Raw genomic sequence first — 18,296 nt, forward strand, 5'->3', positions numbered from 1 at the left:
ATATAAATATATATATATATATATATATTTTTCTTTAGCTGATGGAAGGATTACATTCAAGAAAAAAGATCAACAGGGAAGATGAGACTGAATTCTTAGATGAAGAAGGTAATCATCCCATTGCTAATGTCCAATACTTATGTCTATAGAACAAGAAAGGTTACTTGGAGACCTTCGTCAACAGAATGATCAAGCAAATCTAAATATACAGGTAATGTTCGATAATTGAGCCTTTATCACTCATCAAGTATAGAGAGGACTAGTAGTCATAGGCATGATTGTATCAGCACTGTGAGTATACACATAGTCTATGTAATACACTAATACTGTCCCCTTAGATTCTTTTCCATGTTATTCCAAGCTTATCCACAGACAATACCTATTTCTCAACTCTATCAACCCACATTGACATCTGCAGTAACACCTCGATTAGTAGCCCTATTGAGTATTGCATCTATCTATCTGTCTATTGCTACATTGATATTATCTTCCTCATTGGCTATTGTACCTGGATTAGTGACTCAACACAGAGATACTCGAGTGGGATGGATGGCTCTAGGTACAGCCATATGTGTTATTATTCAGAGTATGACTTCCAGTTGGATTGAAATCGTATTTTGGTCTATTCCATCTATGCTTATTCTTATGTACTATTCTGCTTATTGTATGATCCATAAAGTATCTGTTGGACTAGATCAACTTGAAAAATCAAGATACAAGTACAAGGGTGCATAATAATAAAATTCCTTTTCTTTTTTTTTCATTATGACTCCACTTTTATGCTATCGTTGTCGAAAGATACTAGAGGATGAGACGTCATTTATTACTTGTAAATACTGTACAGTGTCATGGCATATTGACTGCCTTATTCAACCTACACATAAACACAAAACTGTAGAAGATGACTGGCGATGTCCTCACCATCAAGAAAGACCTTATGTAAGTCGAAGCAATAAACACCATCTCATCTCTTGTTAGACACGTAAAAGAGTCAAGGGAGAAAACGGCAAGACAGTCAAGATAGAACAACAGCAAGAAGAAGAAGTGAGTTTTCATGAAGCAGAGCATATGGTCAAATATGGCAATGTTACATTTGGTCTCTCTACAAGCCATATTGAACATGAATTTCTGGATTATGCTAAAAGGTGAGTTGCTGTTGATTCTTTCTTTGTTCATTCCATATAGATATAGAACATATCGGTTCAATCGAGATGCACGGATCCATTCATTGCCTCAAAAGACACATGAGCAACAATTGGGTGTTCAAATGCTATTGGATGCTGCTCATTGTAATGTAAGTCTATATCCACTTGTGTGTGTGTGCGTGTGTGTGTGTGTGTGTTGAAAATAACAATCTACAAGAAGCGGGTCATGGTAGAATTAGACGAAAAGGAATACGAAAAGATTGAAGCTATAAAACAACTTGTTAGGTTAAAAGGGGATGAAGATACATTAATCAAGCTATTATCTCAATAAATATGACTAGATGGAAGAGGAAACAGTCTGATTTATCTATCAATTAATACGCTTTTATTTTTCTACCTGCAGATGTCATTATGCCCAAGCAGATTTGACGTCGGCGATTGAAAAACAACAGAACCAAATGATTCATAAATTGAGCATTTGTTTAGAAATGCATAAAGACGTAGATATTTTGTCTTGACATATTAGCAAAAGTTGTTGATCTTTACTCTAGAATTCTAACGATATAGGAAAAAACACAAGAGGTTTATTAGTAAGATTCTGCTTAAATGTGAAGAAACGGCTTTAGAGTTTTCTGCACTTGGTGAATCATTTCTATAATACCATCTAAAAATAAATTAGGCCATTAGAGACCTTAGTGTTACTCGCCTATTCTGAGTGCTTGAACAGGTTGATATCTCTACTTCTCGTCCTGTAAAGTCGAAAAGAAATACAACGTCGGAGATTAAACATATCTTGCATGAGTAATAATATTTATCGAAAAGAAGTAGTTTTTGGTTATTTTGATCATGTCTCCCAATCGACCATGTATGTTATTAGACATTATTCTGATTACCTGAGAGACTATGTGAGGCATATCACTGGCTCAAACTGACTTCAAATGAAAAAAGATACAAGACATTTGCTGTGAATTAAGTGATACAATCTTTGCAAAGATCTACTGAATGAACTGGCTTCAATATTTCTATCAGTGCATATTAAACTAGAAGGTGTATTGTCTTTAAGTATCACGCAACAATAAAGGCCTTAAGTCAAAGCCTCTTTTTTTTTTCTCAGGCACAGTTCTTATCTCGAAACTTTATTTTCTTTTCTTGCCTACTACTGTTCTTTCTAGACATTTTTTTTCTCGATGGTATCTAAGCAGATTATCCCTATTAATGGACTTAGCATTACAGTCTATGGCTTACAAGAATGCAACTTGCTACCCAAAGGAACCCCTGTAGCTGTTATGTTTGCACTCCACGGCAGACTTCGTATGTTATCTTTTCATATGCTTCTATGACTCATGACCAAATAGAGAATCAGGCCAAGATGGAGCCTTTAGCCTTTGCTTTATGTAAACTAAACGAGTGTCGTCAACAAACTGATCGCTACCTACTGATCGTCACATTCGATGCACCCAATCACGGCACTCGTCTTTTGAACAAGACAGCCAATTATGGCTGGAACGAAGGAAATGATAGTCATGCATTGGATATGTGGAGCATGATTCACTCTACCTCACACACGGTGACTGAGCTCATCAATGTGCTTGAGTATTATCTTTTTGGTCCTCAAAAGAACCCTGTCGTCCAAGTATGGGGTGTTACTGGCTTTTCACTGGGTGGTCATGCTTCTTTCCTCAGTGCTGCTAAAGGTACGGGTTTTCATAGTCAAATAAAGATACTCATATTGTACACTAGATCCTCGTATCACAGTGGCTGTTCCTATTGTTGGTATTGCTGACTTTTTAGGATTGATGGAGTCTCGTCTAAAGGAATCCAATCTCTCTGCTGACACTTACTTGCCTCGGCCATTTACAGAGGCTGTCAAGCGAGAGACAACCAGCATGGATCAAAAGCTAAGAACAAAGCATATCTTGATTATCAATGGCGAAAAGGATCAACTTGTCAAGGCAGAATTTAACCACACGCTAATTCAGTCCTTGCGACAAATACATGTGGGTAAAGAAGGCCATGATTGGGGATACTACCTTGTGCCTAAAGCAGGTCATGAATGGCGTCCTGAAATGATTGAGTCTACAGTTGAATGGAGTAATCGATGGATGGTTAAAAAAGAAGACTCCAAGGATTCAAAGATCTAATGTCACTCAAATAGACTTGTACTTGTCATAACACAACAATAAAGCGGATCATAAATGCATTTGATTTATCAAGTGAATGATGTATGTATATAAATTATAGAGAGAATGAAGAAAGACTTTAAATAGCTTCCAGAACAGATGAAAGACCAACTAAGAAGATGCCCAAGAAGAAAAAGACGAGTACATAATGTTGCTTTACATCAGCACGAATGGCTTGAGGCAACATACTCTAAGAAAGGCATTAGTCACGCTAAAACAATAGCCAGTCCTCTTTACCTGTATTGTAATCAGAGACATCATACCACTAACACATCCAAACACGATACCAAACAAGACATCCTCACTATGCTTTGAGATGCTCTTGATCAAAAACAAGCCAATGAGCGCACCCAATGGTTGTGACAATCCACCCATCAATGCGGCATAAGTAAACGCAGTACTCCTTGATCGTGTAGCGTAGTACAGAGGTAACGAAATCATAAATCCTTCAGTCAAGTTATGAATTGACATGGCAATACCCACACTCAGTCCTAAAGCCGAAGATGCTTGACTAGAGATAAACATAATTAAGCCCTCTATCATAGAATGAGTGACATATGAAGTGTAAACCAGACATCTTACCAGGGAATTTATGAACACAGATAGCAATAGCTGTCTGAATACCAATGCTGTAATAATGTCCAGGATCACTCTGCATGATTTGTTCTACGGATTCGTGGCTGTTGTGTTGATGTGTGCTGGGTGAGTCACTGAGTGTGTCTGAGCTTTCTGCTGCATCGCTATGAACATGCTCATCATGATGAAATCGAAAATGAGACTGGCTGGATCGAATAGAACCATATTCTATATCGCAAGGATGGTTGTTTTTGATTTTTGCTCTTTCTTGTGGATGGTGACAGTCTTCTCTTGCTTCACCACAGGCATGAATTGCGTCTGGCATTAAAGAGTGTATGATTCGGGTTAAAATGACTGTGAAAGTAGCACCCGCAAAGAAGCAGGTATAGGCTAATGCGTCATTCTGAAGTCGTGCTTGTGCTTGTGGAAATAACATGGCTAAAGATGAAAACAACAATACGCCTGATGCCAATGACATGGAAGAAGCCATAAAAGACCGACTGTCTAATAAAGACTTGCTAGAGAGTTTATCAATAAATACAATAGAAGCTAACAAAGAAAGTATTCAGTATACAGACTAGTCTATTAAACTATTTGTTTTTTTCTTTTCTTTACCTCCAACAACGCAAGCAGTAGACGATAGTACAACACCTAACCAACCGTTAAAATTACTGTCTATCATGATGATATGAAGAATAAGAAAAGACGAAAGAAGAAAAAGAAGGCTTCATTTATAGTTTTCAAGCATGATGTATCAGCTGGGAACCGAAAATTTTGTGACGGCGCTTCAACGAAAATTTTCATTTAAGGAGATAATAATGCTTTTACATTTTCGTTACACTAATAGTTAACTCGCCTCCGGTTTCTTGTACCATAGGCTCTATAATATCGAAACTAGCATTGATAATAGCATCTTCATACGCTTCAGGTCTTGCATGAATTTCAAGTGTACCAATCAATGTACCATACGCATTTTGCCAGAAATGTACTTTATCGACAGAGATAACATGAGGTACTTGCTGAATAAGTCGAAGCTTGAGTTCAATATTACCTATCAAACTGTCTGGCATGGTCTGTAATAACACCCTGGCTAAAGCAGCAGCAGTAGGTGCACCCAAATAGAACATAAGAGCAGCTTCTACAAAGGCAATGGTCTTTTCAAATGTAGAGGATGATAGTCCAACTAAATACATCAAAAAGATAATCAGACCACTGCCCATAATAGAGGAAGAATACATATTGGTTGCTAAGGATCCTGCAAGGTTACTGTTGCTGGATAATGATTTAACCTCATAATAACCATAGTCTTGTTGTGTCTGAGGTAATTTCTTCGTGACTGCAGTAAAGAATAAGACACTTGGGTTTAACATTCCTTTTTCTACTTACGATTCACCAAGTTTTCATGGTTCTTTAGACTGGCATGAGAGAAAACAGAGGCGCCTATAGCCAAAAGCAAGACAAGCAAGAGTCCAAAAGGATAACTAACATCCGCATGAGAAATGTATTCAATCAAATTCATAAGTTACCTTTGAGCATGATGGTCTCCCGCAGCATGATGATTCTCAAGCAATAGATGCTCTAATGATTCCTTTGTGGTATACATTGTACCAAACAATAAGAAAATAGTATTTGCAAGTGCAAATACAATCTCAAATCGACGCACACTAAACAACGCATTCAATAAAGGCAATTTTCTATACCATACAACCTACCCAAATGGCCTTTTAGTACTAACAGTGTTAAATGCAGGATTCGATTGAAGCACACTGGAAATAAAATTATTCAATGTGCCAAATGCATCAAACAAGACAAGATAAGAGAACCCAACAACAGCTAATAGAGAATAAATGACATGTCCTTCTTAACTCGCAATTGGCTTACCAAGACTTTCTCTGACAATACCAGACCACCATACAAGGATACCAATCATGAAATGAAGGATAAAACAAGTAAACGTTGCTTTTTGAGAAGGTACAAGTGTTGCAAAAATGGAAGCAAAAGAAGGCAAAGGTTGGGTATAGACTTGTGGAAAATTCGCGTGACTATGGCTATGTTGGTAATCATGATGACCATGATGATGGTGATCGTGATGATCATGGTGATCGTGATGATCATGATGATGAGCACCATGGCTGAAGTCGTCATGGTTATGCCCATGGTGACCGTGATGATGATTATGATGATGTCCATGGTTGTCATGAATATGGATTGGTTCCTGAAGCCTGTTTTCATGGTGATGATGGTTGTCATGACTTTCAGCATGTCCATAGTGATCATGTCCGTGATTAGAGTCACTTTCCTGTTGAAAGTGATGAGTTTCGTGCTTAACAGACTCATAGAAAGATTTTTCTTGAGCTGGAACATGATCCTAATATCTAAGATAAGTTTCAAAGTGTATTTTTGTGTGTCTTCTACCTGCTCAGCCTTAAATGTTCTTGTGTGAATAGGAGCATTACTTTGGATAGCAAGACCACTTCGAGGTATTTTTTGAACACCCACTTGCAGACCTTCTACAGCTTGTGATTGATTAAGCATAGGCGATTGAGGCCTTCTCTTGGCGAACTGTCTAGTTTGATGCATCTTTTTTAATTTTACAAGGCAAAAAAGAAAAAAAAAGGGGGAAAGGAAATCAGAGAAGCACAATCGCAATTTAAGGTTGCGGAACCACAAAATCAAAACAGGTCTATTAGCTGTTAGGACTCTATAGCCCACTTGAAAGGAGACCAATCTACATTTCAGTAAGGCGTGCAATTATTCATGAAGCATGTATTATGGCAAATGGACTTTGATATATATATAAATACGTTGCGTATTATTTTGTAATAGGATCAAGGCTATATGTAGTGTGCCAGTCACTAACATTTCCTTAAGCAATTGAAGGGATTAGAATTCTGTCAATTTGAATTCAGCAAGAGGAATCCGAGAAGTTTTTTTTTTTTCTTTATTTCCTTTTGCCTTAAAATGTCTATACGTGCTTTCGCTATTCGTAGTCAATATAGCAAGGCTATTTTGAGTTCCCCGACTCACACTAGACTACTTCATTCTTCCCGTTCATGTTATCACCAACAACAACAACAAAAGAAACCTTTGTTCAGTCGTTTAGCTAGCAGCTGGAACAACACAGAGACAAAATGGTACCCTATCCCAGTTGCTCTTGGTTTAGGTGTTATTGGTAGCATTCAATACCTTCGAGTTAGAGAAAGGGAAGATCGCCACGTTGAGCATCCTAAAAAATACGTTGCTTCCGGTCCTTGGCAAGTTCACGTAGCTGCTGCCTTGCCTTTAAGATCAATGTCTCGATTATGGGGTGCTTTCAATTCAATCAATATCCCTACTCCTTTACGTCCTATGGGTTACAAACTGTATAGTTGGATCTTTGGTTGTAATCTCGAAGAAATGAAGAATCCTGATCTTTATTCTTATCCTAACCTGTCTGCATTTTTCTACCGAGAACTAAAAGAAGGTGTTCGACCTATCGCCAATGCCCCTCTTGTATCCCCTTCTGATGGTAAAGTCTTGCATTTTGGTATAGTTCAAGGAAAGGAAATCGAACAAATCAAGGGTGTGACATATAATTTGGACGCATTGCTCGGTAATGATGACAGGCCTATGTCACCTGTCGATAATGCCATCCTTGGCAATGATGCTCAGTTAGTAGACGAGGAAGAATTTGCTAATGTGAACGGTATTGAATATTCATTGGGTGACATGATGAGTGAAGGCCACTCTGTGAAGACTGAATCTGCCGTTGGTTCAGATGGTTTGGCTACTTCAGAAAAGACAGATCCCAAAGTAGAGCGTGATTTGGCTAAACTGGCTGATGTCAAGTCAGACATGGACGAACATAAAGTCAAGCCTGGCCATGCCATGTTCTTTTGCGTTGTGTATTTAGCTCCTGGTGACTACCATCGATTCCATTCACCTACCAATTGGGTTGTGCAGACAAGAAGACATTTTGCTGGTGAATTGTTTAGTGTGTCGCCTTACTTTGTCAATTTGTTGCAGAACTTGTTTGTCCTGAATGAGCGTGTGGCTCTGTTGGGTAAATGGAAACATGGTTTCTTCTCTATGATACCTGTAGGCGCTACCAATGTGGGATCTATCAAGATCAATTTTGATGAAGCTCTCAAGACAAACCGTAAAGAAGATCTTCCTTTAGGCACATACACTGAAGTCACTTACAAGTCTGCTAGTAAGATTTTGAATGGTAAAGCATTGCGTTTTGGTGATGAAATGGGTGGTTTCTATTTAGGGTCCACTGTTGTTTTAGTCTTTGAAGCACCTACTTCATTTAAATTTAATGTGACATCTGGACAAAAGATCAAAATGGGTGAAGCATTAGGCCAAATTGAACCTTAATTGTACATAACAAATAAAAAAAAAGGAGAAGAAGCAAACTCGAATGTAAAGCAACAAAAATTAAGGGGCTGATCGAATGCTCTCCTTAATAGAATCACATCTTTTTTGCTTTCTTTTTTTTTGGCTTTTTCCAACACTGCTCTTTATTCTAGTTCATGACATCCTATTGGTATTCAACCAATGGAATGAAACAGTGTCGATTATCCAATCGCTATTTATCAGTATTGGATCAAGCATATGAAAGACGCTCTCGGATACAAATAGCAGATGAAGAATTATTTGGGAAAACAATGTCTGCTATAGCAAACCCTTATCAAGGCACAATGACAGCAGAAGAATTTCATTTTGGTCTTTATCGACAACCACCTATATGGCGAATGAGCAGTATAAGCCTTGATACATTGACATTTATGGATTGTGCCTCCAGCAAAGCCATGAATGATAATAGTCATTTAGAAGAAGAATCAAACTCCTCCAATGATAAATTACTACAGAGAAAAAAATTAGCACTCAATAATGTAGAGGAAAAGTATATTTGCTGTACTATCAGTTGACTGAGGATGCAAAAGAGAGACGAAAAAAAAAAGTATGTACATATCATGATAGAGCTTCTCCTTTTGTATCATCGACTATTTAATAAACTTACAATAATGCACTGATGAATGAAACTACACTACCAATGAAAAAGGATGTATATAAGGAGCAAGAGAAGCAGGCTAATAAAGAAGCAGAACTTCCTTCTCCTTCTGAAGCATGTGTATTATAGACGGGTATCTTATTTTCATCGCTTACTCTAAGTCCACTTGGGAGACTACCTGCTTTCTTGCATTTGTAATATAAGCCACACCCTTTGATACATATATTTTGAAGAGCACCACTACTACAGTTGTTGATGCATGCTTGTTCTTTACCTTGGCATTCTGCAATAGTTATAGGCCATCCGTAAGGTGGAACATCAGGTACATGATTCTAGTATCATCTTTTAGCTTCATTCTATAGACACTCCTGTCCAGAGTTTGACAAGTTTTTTACCTGACAACTGCACTCCCATCCCATACTGTCTAAGTTACAGAAACTATGGATTACAAAAAAGGGGGGAGGATGTTTAGTGTCTGATAATGTCAAATATAATTGCCTATACTTTTTAGCTATAGCTTTTTGACCACCACATTCGCTCTTCATAGACATAAGCAAGTTAGCTACTTAAAGTGAATTTATCTCAAACTTACTTTACAAAACTCCTTTTGCTGCACACAAATAGCTTCTTTTTCTGCGAAGCTTAAATCAATGATCTTCCATGTGCTGATAGGTAAACCCACTATAGATGGGCTAAGTATCTAAGAAAGTATGTAAGGCTTACCATAAGGGTGTTTATCGCCTTCTGGTGCATCAGATAGGTCTGTGTTGCCTTGTATGTTTTGTGAAAAACTCAGTGCTGTTACGAGAGATAGACAAATAATTTGGAAATACACAAGGGATAAAACAAGCATTAGAGTTAAAAAATATGAAGGAAATACAAAGAAAAAGATATTCACAAATATATAAGAACTAAACTATAGCGCGGCATAATCAAAACATTGTAGAAATGCGCTTGATTGCTTTAAATGTCTAATACTACCCCTAATTCCTGTATAAGAAAAAAAAAGAAGAATAGTACAGAAACAGCAAGCTTAATTTTCATAGATCAGAAAATTTGTTTCTGCAGAAGCATGTTAACAAGATACAATAAACTAAGTGCAGAGGTGGTAGATTTCTGCTTTTAACTTTGGCTTTATTGGGCATTTATATATAAAAAAAAAGGAGGGGGAAGAGGAGACAAGTTGTTGTCACATTCATTTGAAAGTAATGTTTTCTAGTTCCTTAAAAAGAGAAACTTACATTGCGCAGATACCATTTATTGTTGTCTTCAACTTTCCATTCATTGCCTTTATCTGATTATTGTTTCTTATATCTCTTAGTCTAGAAATGCTCCTTGTATTTATACTTTTTAGCACAAAGCTTCTTTTTATTTGTCTATTTAAAACTTATTTTACCCATAAATAATATCTATTTAAAGTTGGCCCTGCCAAGCACATAATCTACCATCTTCACCACCTGTCAAAATACTTTGGGTTGGATGGTTCCAATACAAAGAACGCACAATATCTGAATGACTACCTTCCACCTTTAATTGCTGGCAATGCTGCAATTGACCAATATTAACATGAAAGAAATCAACCGTACCACTATCAACATGTTAAAAATATTCCAACTATCAAAAAAATAAAAACAAACCTGTTGCTGCCTGTAATCAAGTAAAATCGTTGACTGACTGGATCATAACTACAATCAATGGCATAGTCCACTTCTGTCAGGTTAATTGAACGAATATCTCCATAATCGCAGATAAGATCGCCTTCTAACGTGTGAAGCGAAAATGTTTCAATATGTGTTAAACAATACATATATTCCGCATTGGGTCCAAAGTAGCCCGCCTTATTGACTGAAGATCCTGAATTGACAGCTGAAATCATAGCTTCTTCTTCATCAAATTCAGTCACATCATAAGTGTTGACTATGCCATCAGTTGAACAGGAAATGAATTGTGCAGGTAATGAAGGATGACATTGGATCTATTCATTATGTCAGGCAGGATACTAAGCAAATGTTATATTTACCTCTGTAATATCATCACCGTGCGATTCAGTAAAAGTATGCAACAGAGAAACATTTCGGGTATCAAAAAACGCCAGATCAGCAGACTGAGTATCATAAGAAAACTCAGTGCCTGCAATGGCCATTGTATCATTGCAATTGATATCAAAGGCAGTCAAAGGCTTATTATCTGCATTTCAAAATTAGTTCATTATTATGGTAGCTATGCAGTTCTTACATTGAAAAGTTTGGACGGGTATATTAAGCGTTGCTCTTAAATCCCAACGCTTTAGCGTCCCGTCTTCACTTGCAGTAAAGAGATACTGATCACTTTTTAGCTTCATTTTTGAGATTCGACTGTTATGAACAGGAATAGTATGTGAGAGTTGAAGGGTATTAAGATCGTAAAGACGAATAAAATTATCAGAAGCTGAAGTAATCGCATATTGAGAGTTGGCTGTAACATCGAATACATAGGCTTCATTGTAGCCTAAATCAATACCCTTCAAAAGCTGAAAAGGAGGCAAAATATCAGTACACGTCAAAACTTCAATATTGCTAGACATTGGAGATAAAAAAAAAGTAAACAAAAAAGTTTTTTTTTGACAAATAAAATGCTTTCAGTAAAAAACTCATGTGTGAGTTTTAAATCTCCGTTCTTGAAACCTTTTTGAGACTTTGCAGGACAGGATACGAAGATGTTGAGATAGCCAAGTATTCAGAACAAACGCACAGCACTAAAATTTTAGATAGTGGTAGTTTTGTTACACTTTTACTGTAAAAATGGTACGCTAGGAAGGAAAAACACTGTAAACATCTTTGCCTGTTTACTCATTACTTTAGCAGGAAGTTTATCGTGTTCTTTATACAGAAAGGCTCAAAAAACAAAGTTCTGCAGCTTTTGTCACTACACCAAAGCCATAAAGCTGTGTCTTTATGCGGTGGGAGGAAGAACTGGAATCATTCTATTTCAATTTTCACATATAACCATCCTGTATGTCCTATGTCCATTTCTCTCGCATTTACATTATAAAGTACTTATATTCTTACTTTTATATGCTTTGATAGCACTCAGATAGCTCAAGATGTCTTTTGAAAGTTCATCTTCAACACATTCTATATGATGGTTAGAACAAAAACAATCAAAACACAGCTTGAATGCACCATTCTTTGATTGGCCATTACTCGACAACCAGACTATCAAAACAGTTCGTCTTTTTGTTTAAAACATGTTGGCCGCTGCATCAAATCCAGAAGATTTTTGGAATGACCTCAATGTAGGTCTGAACCAACCGGAATCAGATAAGACCATGTCTAGGTAGTGATTTATCTGGACCAATTGTACTATCTAAGGTTCCTTTATAGAACAAGGATCTCTGCAGAGCATGCTGAACCCTTATATAAGCAATCATCTAAAGATATGACTCAATAAACAGAATTATTTATTTGATTTGAATTTTCTCGCTCTTATTTGGACATTGGTAGAATAGCAAGGAATATCATGGATGAATTAGAATGGACATGGATGAGTATGGGTTGACATAGATGAACACGCGTTATCATGAGTGACTATGGATGACCATGGATGACCATGGATGGGCAGAATAATAGAAGAACTGTATGTGTTTTGGATTCTTGAAATTAATTTTCTCCTTAGCATTATAGTCTTGTGAAAAAAATTCTTTGTTAGTTTCTTGTGCCTCCTTTCTTTGACAATATATGCAAATTTTATACAGTTTTATGTAGATTTATGTTAATGTTTCGACAACATTTTTTATTTTTATATTGTTTTTTATCACAATTTCTTTTTATATTTAATTTCTTTAGAATTAAAGACATTACAGCAGAAGCAATGGAAGATTCTGGCCAAACCTTTACTCAAATATCGAAGAAAAATACAATCGCTTACGCTGTGACGAGAATGTATTTTTTTCTTTTTTTTTCAAATCTAAAAGTAGTTATCTTCCAGAAATGTATTTCGGTTGGCACAAATAACATACTTGCACACTGTTGTTAATTTTCTGAAACTCATACTTAAAGTTTGCTAGTTTATTGATTTTGTAGAAAAGATCCTTTTGAACACATGGTCCAATGTGGCCTTCGACTGTTCAGACTCGATCAATTTATAGAAATGAATGACTTTACTAAGCTAAAAAAAACACCTTAAGAGAATAGGGGCAAAAAAGGAATGGAGAGAAGAGCGCTGATCTAATGGTGTGTCTGGGCGTGAGTTTGTAACCAGAGAAGAAATAGAAACATTTGGTTGGATGTTGGAAGAAGTAGATTGTTTGTGGTAGTATGTTATATAGAGGTGATTTGGGATAGAAGCAAATGTATAGAGGTCCATCTAGTACTCCAATAAAGTACAGAGCTAATGTTCTTGAGTATTGTTGTGAAGAAAAAAACAACTTACGAATTTCTGAAAGACAAAGAGCTTGGTCAAGGACACTTTTGCGTTCTCTAAAGCCACCTTGGGCAGTGTCTAAGGACGATACTTGGCCTTGGAGAAGTTCTTTGATGCATTTTTCGATTGTTTTTTCCGGAGATAATAGTCAGACTAATTAGTCAGTAGCTGACTGGGTCAGCCGAGTTGCTCTTATCATGAATTGGGACTATTTGTACGGCTCGTCAATAGTGAGGCGTGTATGATCAACACCAGCACAGATCAAAAATATGGAGAATTAAGGAACCACTATAATTTTCGATATGTCTACAGGAAGCAGAGGTAGAGCCATAAAAGATCGCGGTAATAGCCGTAGATGTTAGAAACTTCTCATGAATGCAAGAAAATACATATGTATTTTCAAACTCCTTTAACATTCATACCGACTTACAAGTATGCCACTTGTGTATTTAAAAAAAATAAAAATAAAAACCACTATAAAACAGAACAAAAATATTTTTTGTAATGACAGAAAAATAAAAAAGCAGAAGATTTCATATTTTCTGCTTAAAATTAGAAAAAAAGCCAATTTTTCAATTTTTCTGCCTTAAATAAATAAACGAGTCTACCGGATAATGGCTTTACTGCTTTAGTTTAAAAGAAGAGATTAATGGTCGGTAGACTTGTTTTTTATTTTAAAACAGAAAAATCGAAAAACAAGCTTTTTTCAAAATTTCAAGCAGAAAATATGAAATCTTTTACTTTTTTATTTTTTGTCGTTGCAGAAAATATTTTTGATTTATTTTACAATAATGGTTTTGATTCTAAAATAGCTGTTTTTTATTGCTTTTCAAAAAATATTTTTTTGAGTACGCAAATGGCATACTTGTAATTTCGGCATAACTGTCAATATTTTTATGATGTTTGAAAATGTTTTTTTTTCTTTTTTTTTTAGGTAAGTCCATCACACTGACAACGAAGGCCTGAGGTATACAAGTCTTTCTATAATTTTCTCCATCGCTCTAGTTACTTTTTTATAGAGTTGTCACTACAGCGTAAGCGATGGAAGAAAAATGCAGTTGCTCACGCTGTGGTGTATGGTTACCATGGTTACCATGGCTACTATGGCTACTATGGCTACTATGGCTACTATGGCTACTATGGCTACTATGGCTACTATGGCTACTATGGCTACTATGGCTACTATGGCTGTCGTAACTATTCTGCTGCAAGAGCGAACCTAGCCAAAAAATTGATGATCAAGAACATTCAATAAGGATATCGAATTGCAGCAGTTGTCATTTGGGAAGAGAAGACGTTGTCAACGGCTAGTAGTTGCTTTTCAAAAATGATTTTCAGCTGCCGCTTGCTTAATTCGAGTTTGCTAAAATCTATGCAAAGGAAGGGTGTAGTTGACCTGTGAGCCTGGTTTAAAACAGAACAAAGCAGCTGTTATGAGATGAAGAGAGAATAGATATAGAATAAGAGAAAAGGTAAGAACACAGAGAAAGTCCGTTAGAACTTGTATAGGCTTTTATTTCTCCAAGAAATGTTATCTTTCAATTGCTATAAAATGTCGAGGTATTTATACTTTTTCTTCTCGGCCAAAATATTGTTTTGGGTTAGCTTCTTGACTACGGATTGATTTGTTAGATCAGGAGCAATTAAGAGAAATGCCTTTAGAGGAAGTTGTCAGCTCAGCCAATAGTACATGATCTGACCTGAACTTGAATAAACTATTACATATTTGTCAAATGCCAATGCTAATGTATTTGTCAGCTCTAACTGTCACTTTATGAGGGCCATTAATAATAACAGAGTCACTAGGCTCATAATCTCTGAATATGAAGACAATGTAGTACTTTTAGTAGAATGAGTGAATGTCAGTGACTATAGATCCATTGCAATTGCCATAGATGTGATCTGGTCTTTTGCCATGATCATCATTTATTGATCTACGCATACGAATTCATATATGTTCACAACATCAGCCTATATCAGTCTATGTCAGCCTGTGTCAGCCTGTGTCAGCCTGTGTCAGCCTATGTGATTCTAAGTTAGCCTATATCAGTTGTGGTGTTTAGGTTGTGAAAAGAAATATAGAAAACAGAAAAGAAAACAAAGGAATACAGTGAGACTGTTCAGTATTTCTTTATTACAAAAATAATGATAATTCTCTAAAGTATATCTTTTCCAGATTGTCTTTTATACTACCTGATTTATTGACTAATTGTAACTATTGCTTATTGATTACTTAACACTTTGACAGCTTGTGTCTGGGAGTTGACTATGTAGATTCTCCTTTAACTCTCCTGGTTATCTAAAAGGTACAATTACGGTTTCCTTATTTGTAAATATCCATATTATCCCAGTTATCGTTATTTACTGTCATTATACAATGCTTGCTTTATATCTATGATGTATAGTGCTATAAGTTATTATTCATTTATACTATGAAAGACTATTTATTATATTTTGTATTGAAAAGTGCTCAGATCACTACAGGAGGATCCACAGAGGTTCGTGAAGATGGAAAAAAAACAAGAATTTTTGGAATGACCCAATGTAGGACTGATCCAACCGAAATAAGGTGAGTTAGGTCTAGGTACTTCTGATAGAAAAAAGAGTTTACTAAGATGATAAAGACGAGTTGATTTGAGTGCTCCCCTCAGATCTGCATTCAAAGTTGATTGAACACTGTAATCAGTACAAAAGAAGCCCCTTTTCAATAAATTTTGACTAATAAATAGGTACTAATTCATATAACATTCGATTTACAGAGCGTTTGAGAGTAAGTTTTGCTATTATACATGACATTTCTGAGGTCAAAAAGAGTAACTATTGAGTATGACAAATGGTGCATATCATGCAAGTGGGAGGTTCAGTATTTCAAACATTGGTCTCTTGCACTCTGCTTGAAGACCTTTTTTTTTTTCTTTTTACTGACGCTCACAAACCGCAAATGCGTTTCGATCGAGTTAAGAGGAAGACTAAACACCAGTTAGACAAAATCAGAGCGTAGTGTTATGGCATATGGAAGACAACATCACTGTAGTTTCGCAAGTGAAATGAGTCCTGATCACCTCATACTAAAGACGAAAGACAACAAAGCAACATACTTGAGTGGACAAAGCCGTTGATGTAAATGGAATATACGCATAGCTCTTATTACACAAATACGACAACAAAGAAAAAGGATATGCACATCACAAACACATGATGGGTTTGATCAGGGTAATCAAGCCTTTTCAGATCCTCTTTTTGTCTGAACAAGAGTTGATCAGACTCTCGAATAGACACAAAAAGACTCAAAAAAGTAGACTTACGCTACAGAAACTTACTAAGCCTTGAATGTATATCTTCCAAACCCTAAAGAGAGCCAGAGTCTGAAGAAAAGGGTTTGAAAGCCCTATACCACTTGATCAAACGCCTTACAGACAGTTGAGAAACCAGCCTGAGTAGAGTACACCTTGTTTATCATAGAGCTTACCGACCAAATCAGAGTAGAACCAGGGAGAGAAATAGTCTTGAACCAGCAGTACATCTTGTTAGACGACCTTTTAGATAACTAAAAAACCAGTTTGAGTAGACTAGTCAATAAACATAAGTTATTGCGCGTTGCTTTTGATGACACAAGTTTCAGTGTGGCTTTATGTCTGAACAACACTAAACAAACACAACTACACTATTGAAAGATATATAGAAATCAAATAAGCAACATGAACTTACCTTGAAAAAGAATGTAAAAAAGAAACAAAAGTAAATCGTTGCTTTAAGCAAGCCCTTAAACTTCTAAAGACAAAAGTAAAAGCAGCTAGTCTTCAAGAAAACATCATTGCAATAAAAAAAAGTACAAGTCATTATTCATTATTAAAAGCAAATGTTTATTAAATAATGTCAGTCTTTAGTTTCACTTCATAGAGAAGTTACTCACAGGAGTAGCCACGAGAAGGCAACTGACTTGTACTCCTTCACTTCCTTTCTTGATACCTTTTCAGGCTTGCGATACACTAGGAAATGCCAGATAGCTATAAGAAACCGTCAATAACTCCCAGCGACTACCCTTCATCCCGCTGCAGACCAACGCCTATATACCCCCGTACCTTACTCTCGAGGCAGTAAAATAAGAAAGTAAGTCATTGGCTAATAACAGGCCAACAACGATTAGGATCGAACACTGAAAGCCATGGAGAGAGCAACACCAGTGGACAAAACCAACCAAATAGAGAGAAAATCCTAGAGAAAGCAGAGATATCAGCAAACGCATCCTTAGAATAGATAAGGTACTTGCCAGAAAACGAACCAGAGACAAAGACAACAAGAAACAACTACACTAGCTTTCACCAGTGTAGCGTTTACCGCAACCACACCTACCCCATACCATTGTTAGACTACAGATAACTAGTATATCCTCAATACGTAGCTGCTTAAAACCAAATAGAAAGAACCAAGCAAAGATAGCCAAGCAGAGACAGAGACAACAAGAAACAACTACACTAGCTTTCACCAGTGTAGCGTTTACCGCAACCACACCTACCCCATACCATTGTTAGACTACAGATAACTAGTATATCCTCAATACGTAGCTGCTTAAAACCAAATAGAAAGAACCAAGCAAAGATAGCCAAGCAAAGAAAACCAAGCAAAGAAAACCAAGCAAAGAAACCAAGCAAAGAAAACGAACCAAGTAAAGAGAAAACTTCAGAGAAAGCAGAGATGTCAGTAGACGCGTTCTTGAAGTAGATAAGGCACAAACCAAAAAGAGAGAGAGACCATAAGAGACCAGAGTAGAGAAAGTAAAGAAACAGAAAGAAAAGATAAAGAAATAAAAAAGAGTGCTGCGTGCTTTTTATAAGTAATTTTTTTTCTTTTCCTTTCCTTGACCTTCCTTTCCTTGGTTTTTTGTTTTTTTTGATAGAAATCATCTCAGAGAGGACGCCCAATCTTGTGTTACATATAAACTTATTTAGTTGCATAAAACATGCGATGAACACCCTACTTGTCAGTTCTATAAACAGA

At 36.4% G+C, this 18,296-nt stretch overlaps 10 protein-coding genes across 10 annotated transcripts; 5 read left to right on the forward strand and 5 right to left on the reverse strand.

Annotated features, from left to right (window-relative positions):
* The first annotated feature begins 1 nt into the window (after window position 1).
* Window positions 2-743, forward strand: B0P05DRAFT_564475 (uncharacterized protein). Its single transcript, XM_051580842.1, has 4 exons — window positions 2-108; window positions 150-211; window positions 254-291; window positions 339-743. Exons 1-4 carry the CDS (start codon window positions 42-44, stop codon window positions 733-735), a joined length of 564 nt encoding a protein of 187 aa, XP_051429520.1. The 5' UTR covers window positions 2-41; the 3' UTR covers window positions 736-743.
* Window positions 744-1,826, forward strand: B0P05DRAFT_564489 (uncharacterized protein). The gene is made up of 4 exons (XM_051580843.1): window positions 744-939; window positions 979-1,145; window positions 1,192-1,294; window positions 1,363-1,826. Exons 1-4 carry the CDS (start codon window positions 766-768, stop codon window positions 1,474-1,476), a joined length of 558 nt encoding a protein of 185 aa, XP_051429521.1. The 5' UTR covers window positions 744-765; the 3' UTR covers window positions 1,477-1,826.
* A 506-nt stretch (window positions 1,827-2,332) lies between these two features.
* B0P05DRAFT_481015 (uncharacterized protein) lies at window positions 2,333-2,928 on the forward strand (the record flags this gene model as incomplete). Its single annotated transcript, XM_051575154.1, has 2 exons — window positions 2,333-2,456; window positions 2,501-2,928. The coding sequence occupies 2 exons, from the start codon at window positions 2,333-2,335 to the stop codon at window positions 2,926-2,928; spliced, it is 552 nt and encodes a 183-aa protein (XP_051429522.1).
* A 476-nt stretch (window positions 2,929-3,404) lies between these two features.
* B0P05DRAFT_630338 (Zinc/iron permease) lies at window positions 3,405-4,634 on the reverse strand (the record flags this gene model as incomplete). The annotated part of the gene is made up of 4 exons (XM_051583491.1): window positions 4,517-4,634; window positions 3,908-4,450; window positions 3,596-3,861; window positions 3,405-3,515 (listed from the first exon to the last, which is right to left on the reverse strand). The coding sequence occupies exons 1-4, from the start codon at window positions 4,581-4,583 to the stop codon at window positions 3,405-3,407; spliced, it is 987 nt and encodes a 328-aa protein (XP_051429523.1). The 5' UTR covers window positions 4,584-4,634.
* B0P05DRAFT_564495 (cation efflux family-domain-containing protein) lies at window positions 4,623-6,516 on the reverse strand. The gene is made up of 6 exons (XM_051580844.1): window positions 6,317-6,516; window positions 5,783-6,269; window positions 5,614-5,734; window positions 5,428-5,565; window positions 5,288-5,382; window positions 4,623-5,237 (listed from the first exon to the last, which is right to left on the reverse strand). The coding sequence occupies exons 1-6, from the start codon at window positions 6,479-6,481 to the stop codon at window positions 4,726-4,728; spliced, it is 1,518 nt and encodes a 505-aa protein (XP_051429524.1). The 5' UTR covers window positions 6,482-6,516; the 3' UTR covers window positions 4,623-4,725.
* A 329-nt stretch (window positions 6,517-6,845) lies between these two features.
* On the forward strand, window positions 6,846-8,361 carry B0P05DRAFT_564497 (phosphatidylserine decarboxylase-domain-containing protein). The gene has a single exon (XM_051580845.1). The coding sequence runs from the start codon at window positions 6,863-6,865 to the stop codon at window positions 8,258-8,260; it is 1,398 nt and encodes a 465-aa protein (XP_051429525.1). The 5' UTR covers window positions 6,846-6,862; the 3' UTR covers window positions 8,261-8,361.
* B0P05DRAFT_564498 (uncharacterized protein) lies at window positions 8,362-9,073 on the forward strand. Its single transcript, XM_051580846.1, has one exon. The coding sequence runs from the start codon at window positions 8,416-8,418 to the stop codon at window positions 8,812-8,814; it is 399 nt and encodes a 132-aa protein (XP_051429526.1). The 5' UTR covers window positions 8,362-8,415; the 3' UTR covers window positions 8,815-9,073.
* On the reverse strand, window positions 8,903-9,316 carry B0P05DRAFT_480997 (uncharacterized protein; the record flags this gene model as incomplete). Its single annotated transcript, XM_051575153.1, has 2 exons — window positions 8,903-9,229; window positions 9,293-9,316. The coding sequence occupies 2 exons, from the start codon at window positions 9,314-9,316 to the stop codon at window positions 8,903-8,905; spliced, it is 351 nt and encodes a 116-aa protein (XP_051429527.1).
* Window positions 9,317-10,237: 921 nt separating this feature from the next.
* B0P05DRAFT_564500 (WD40-repeat-containing domain protein) lies at window positions 10,238-11,476 on the reverse strand. The gene is made up of 4 exons (XM_051580847.1): window positions 11,133-11,476; window positions 10,918-11,084; window positions 10,535-10,872; window positions 10,238-10,485 (listed from the first exon to the last, which is right to left on the reverse strand). Exons 1-4 carry the CDS (start codon window positions 11,458-11,460, stop codon window positions 10,311-10,313), a joined length of 1,008 nt encoding a protein of 335 aa, XP_051429528.1. The 5' UTR covers window positions 11,461-11,476; the 3' UTR covers window positions 10,238-10,310.
* A 5,813-nt stretch (window positions 11,477-17,289) lies between these two features.
* B0P05DRAFT_564505 (uncharacterized protein) lies at window positions 17,290-17,690 on the reverse strand. Its single transcript, XM_051580848.1, has one exon. The coding sequence runs from the start codon at window positions 17,542-17,544 to the stop codon at window positions 17,365-17,367; it is 180 nt and encodes a 59-aa protein (XP_051429529.1). The 5' UTR covers window positions 17,545-17,690; the 3' UTR covers window positions 17,290-17,364.
* Window positions 17,691-18,296: the final 606 nt, after the last annotated feature.

This window comes from Gilbertella persicaria (assembly GCF_025201335.1).
Source record: "Gilbertella persicaria strain CBS 190.32 chromosome Unknown B0P05scaffold_75, whole genome shotgun sequence".
Classification (NCBI taxonomy): domain Eukaryota; kingdom Fungi; phylum Mucoromycota; class Mucoromycetes; order Mucorales; family Choanephoraceae; genus Gilbertella; species Gilbertella persicaria.

What these genes read in the sequence shown, in the direction of transcription:
- B0P05DRAFT_564505 (XM_051580848.1), bottom strand. Translation starts at nt 17,544, where the DNA reads ATGCGTTTGCTGATATCTCTGCTTTCTCTAGGATTTTCTCTCTATTTG.
- B0P05DRAFT_564498 (XM_051580846.1), top strand. Translation starts at nt 8,416, where the DNA reads ATGACATCCTATTGGTATTCAACCAATGGAATGAAACAGTGTCGATTA.
- B0P05DRAFT_564489 (XM_051580843.1), top strand. Translation starts at nt 766, where the DNA reads ATGACTCCACTTTTATGCTATCGTTGTCGAAAGATACTAGAGGATGAG. An exon ending in ACCATCAAGAAAGACCTTAT is followed by an intron (nt 940 to 978) that starts GTAAGTCGAAGC and finishes ATCTCTTGTTAG; the next exon opens with ACACGTAAAAGAGTCAAGGG. An exon ending in TGGATGCTGCTCATTGTAAT is followed by an intron (nt 1,295 to 1,362) that starts GTAAGTCTATAT and finishes ACAATCTACAAG; the next exon opens with AAGCGGGTCATGGTAGAATT.
- B0P05DRAFT_564495 (XM_051580844.1), bottom strand. Translation starts at nt 6,481, where the DNA reads ATGCATCAAACTAGACAGTTCGCCAAGAGAAGGCCTCAATCGCCTATG. An exon ending in TATTGTCAGAGAAAGTCTTG is followed by an intron (nt 5,735 to 5,782) that starts GTAAGCCAATTG and finishes ATTCTCTATTAG; the next exon opens with CTGTTGTTGGGTTCTCTTAT. An exon ending in AGTACTAAAAGGCCATTTGG is followed by an intron (nt 5,566 to 5,613) that starts GTAGGTTGTATG and finishes TGCGTTGTTTAG; the next exon opens with TGTGCGTCGATTTGAGATTG.
- B0P05DRAFT_564500 (XM_051580847.1), bottom strand. Translation starts at nt 11,460, where the DNA reads ATGTCTAGCAATATTGAAGTTTTGACGTGTACTGATATTTTGCCTCCT. An exon ending in ACCCGTCCAAACTTTTCAAT is followed by an intron (nt 11,085 to 11,132) that starts GTAAGAACTGCA and finishes TTTGAAATGCAG; the next exon opens with ATAATAAGCCTTTGACTGCC. An exon ending in TTGATTACAGGCAGCAACAG is followed by an intron (nt 10,486 to 10,534) that starts GTTTGTTTTTAT and finishes ACATGTTGATAG; the next exon opens with TGGTACGGTTGATTTCTTTC.
- B0P05DRAFT_564475 (XM_051580842.1), top strand. Translation starts at nt 42, where the DNA reads ATGGAAGGATTACATTCAAGAAAAAAGATCAACAGGGAAGATGAGACT. An exon ending in AAGCAAATCTAAATATACAG is followed by an intron (nt 212 to 253) that starts GTAATGTTCGAT and finishes CATCAAGTATAG; the next exon opens with AGAGGACTAGTAGTCATAGG. An exon ending in GGCATGATTGTATCAGCACT is followed by an intron (nt 292 to 338) that starts GTGAGTATACAC and finishes CTGTCCCCTTAG; the next exon opens with ATTCTTTTCCATGTTATTCC.
- B0P05DRAFT_564497 (XM_051580845.1), top strand. Translation starts at nt 6,863, where the DNA reads ATGTCTATACGTGCTTTCGCTATTCGTAGTCAATATAGCAAGGCTATT.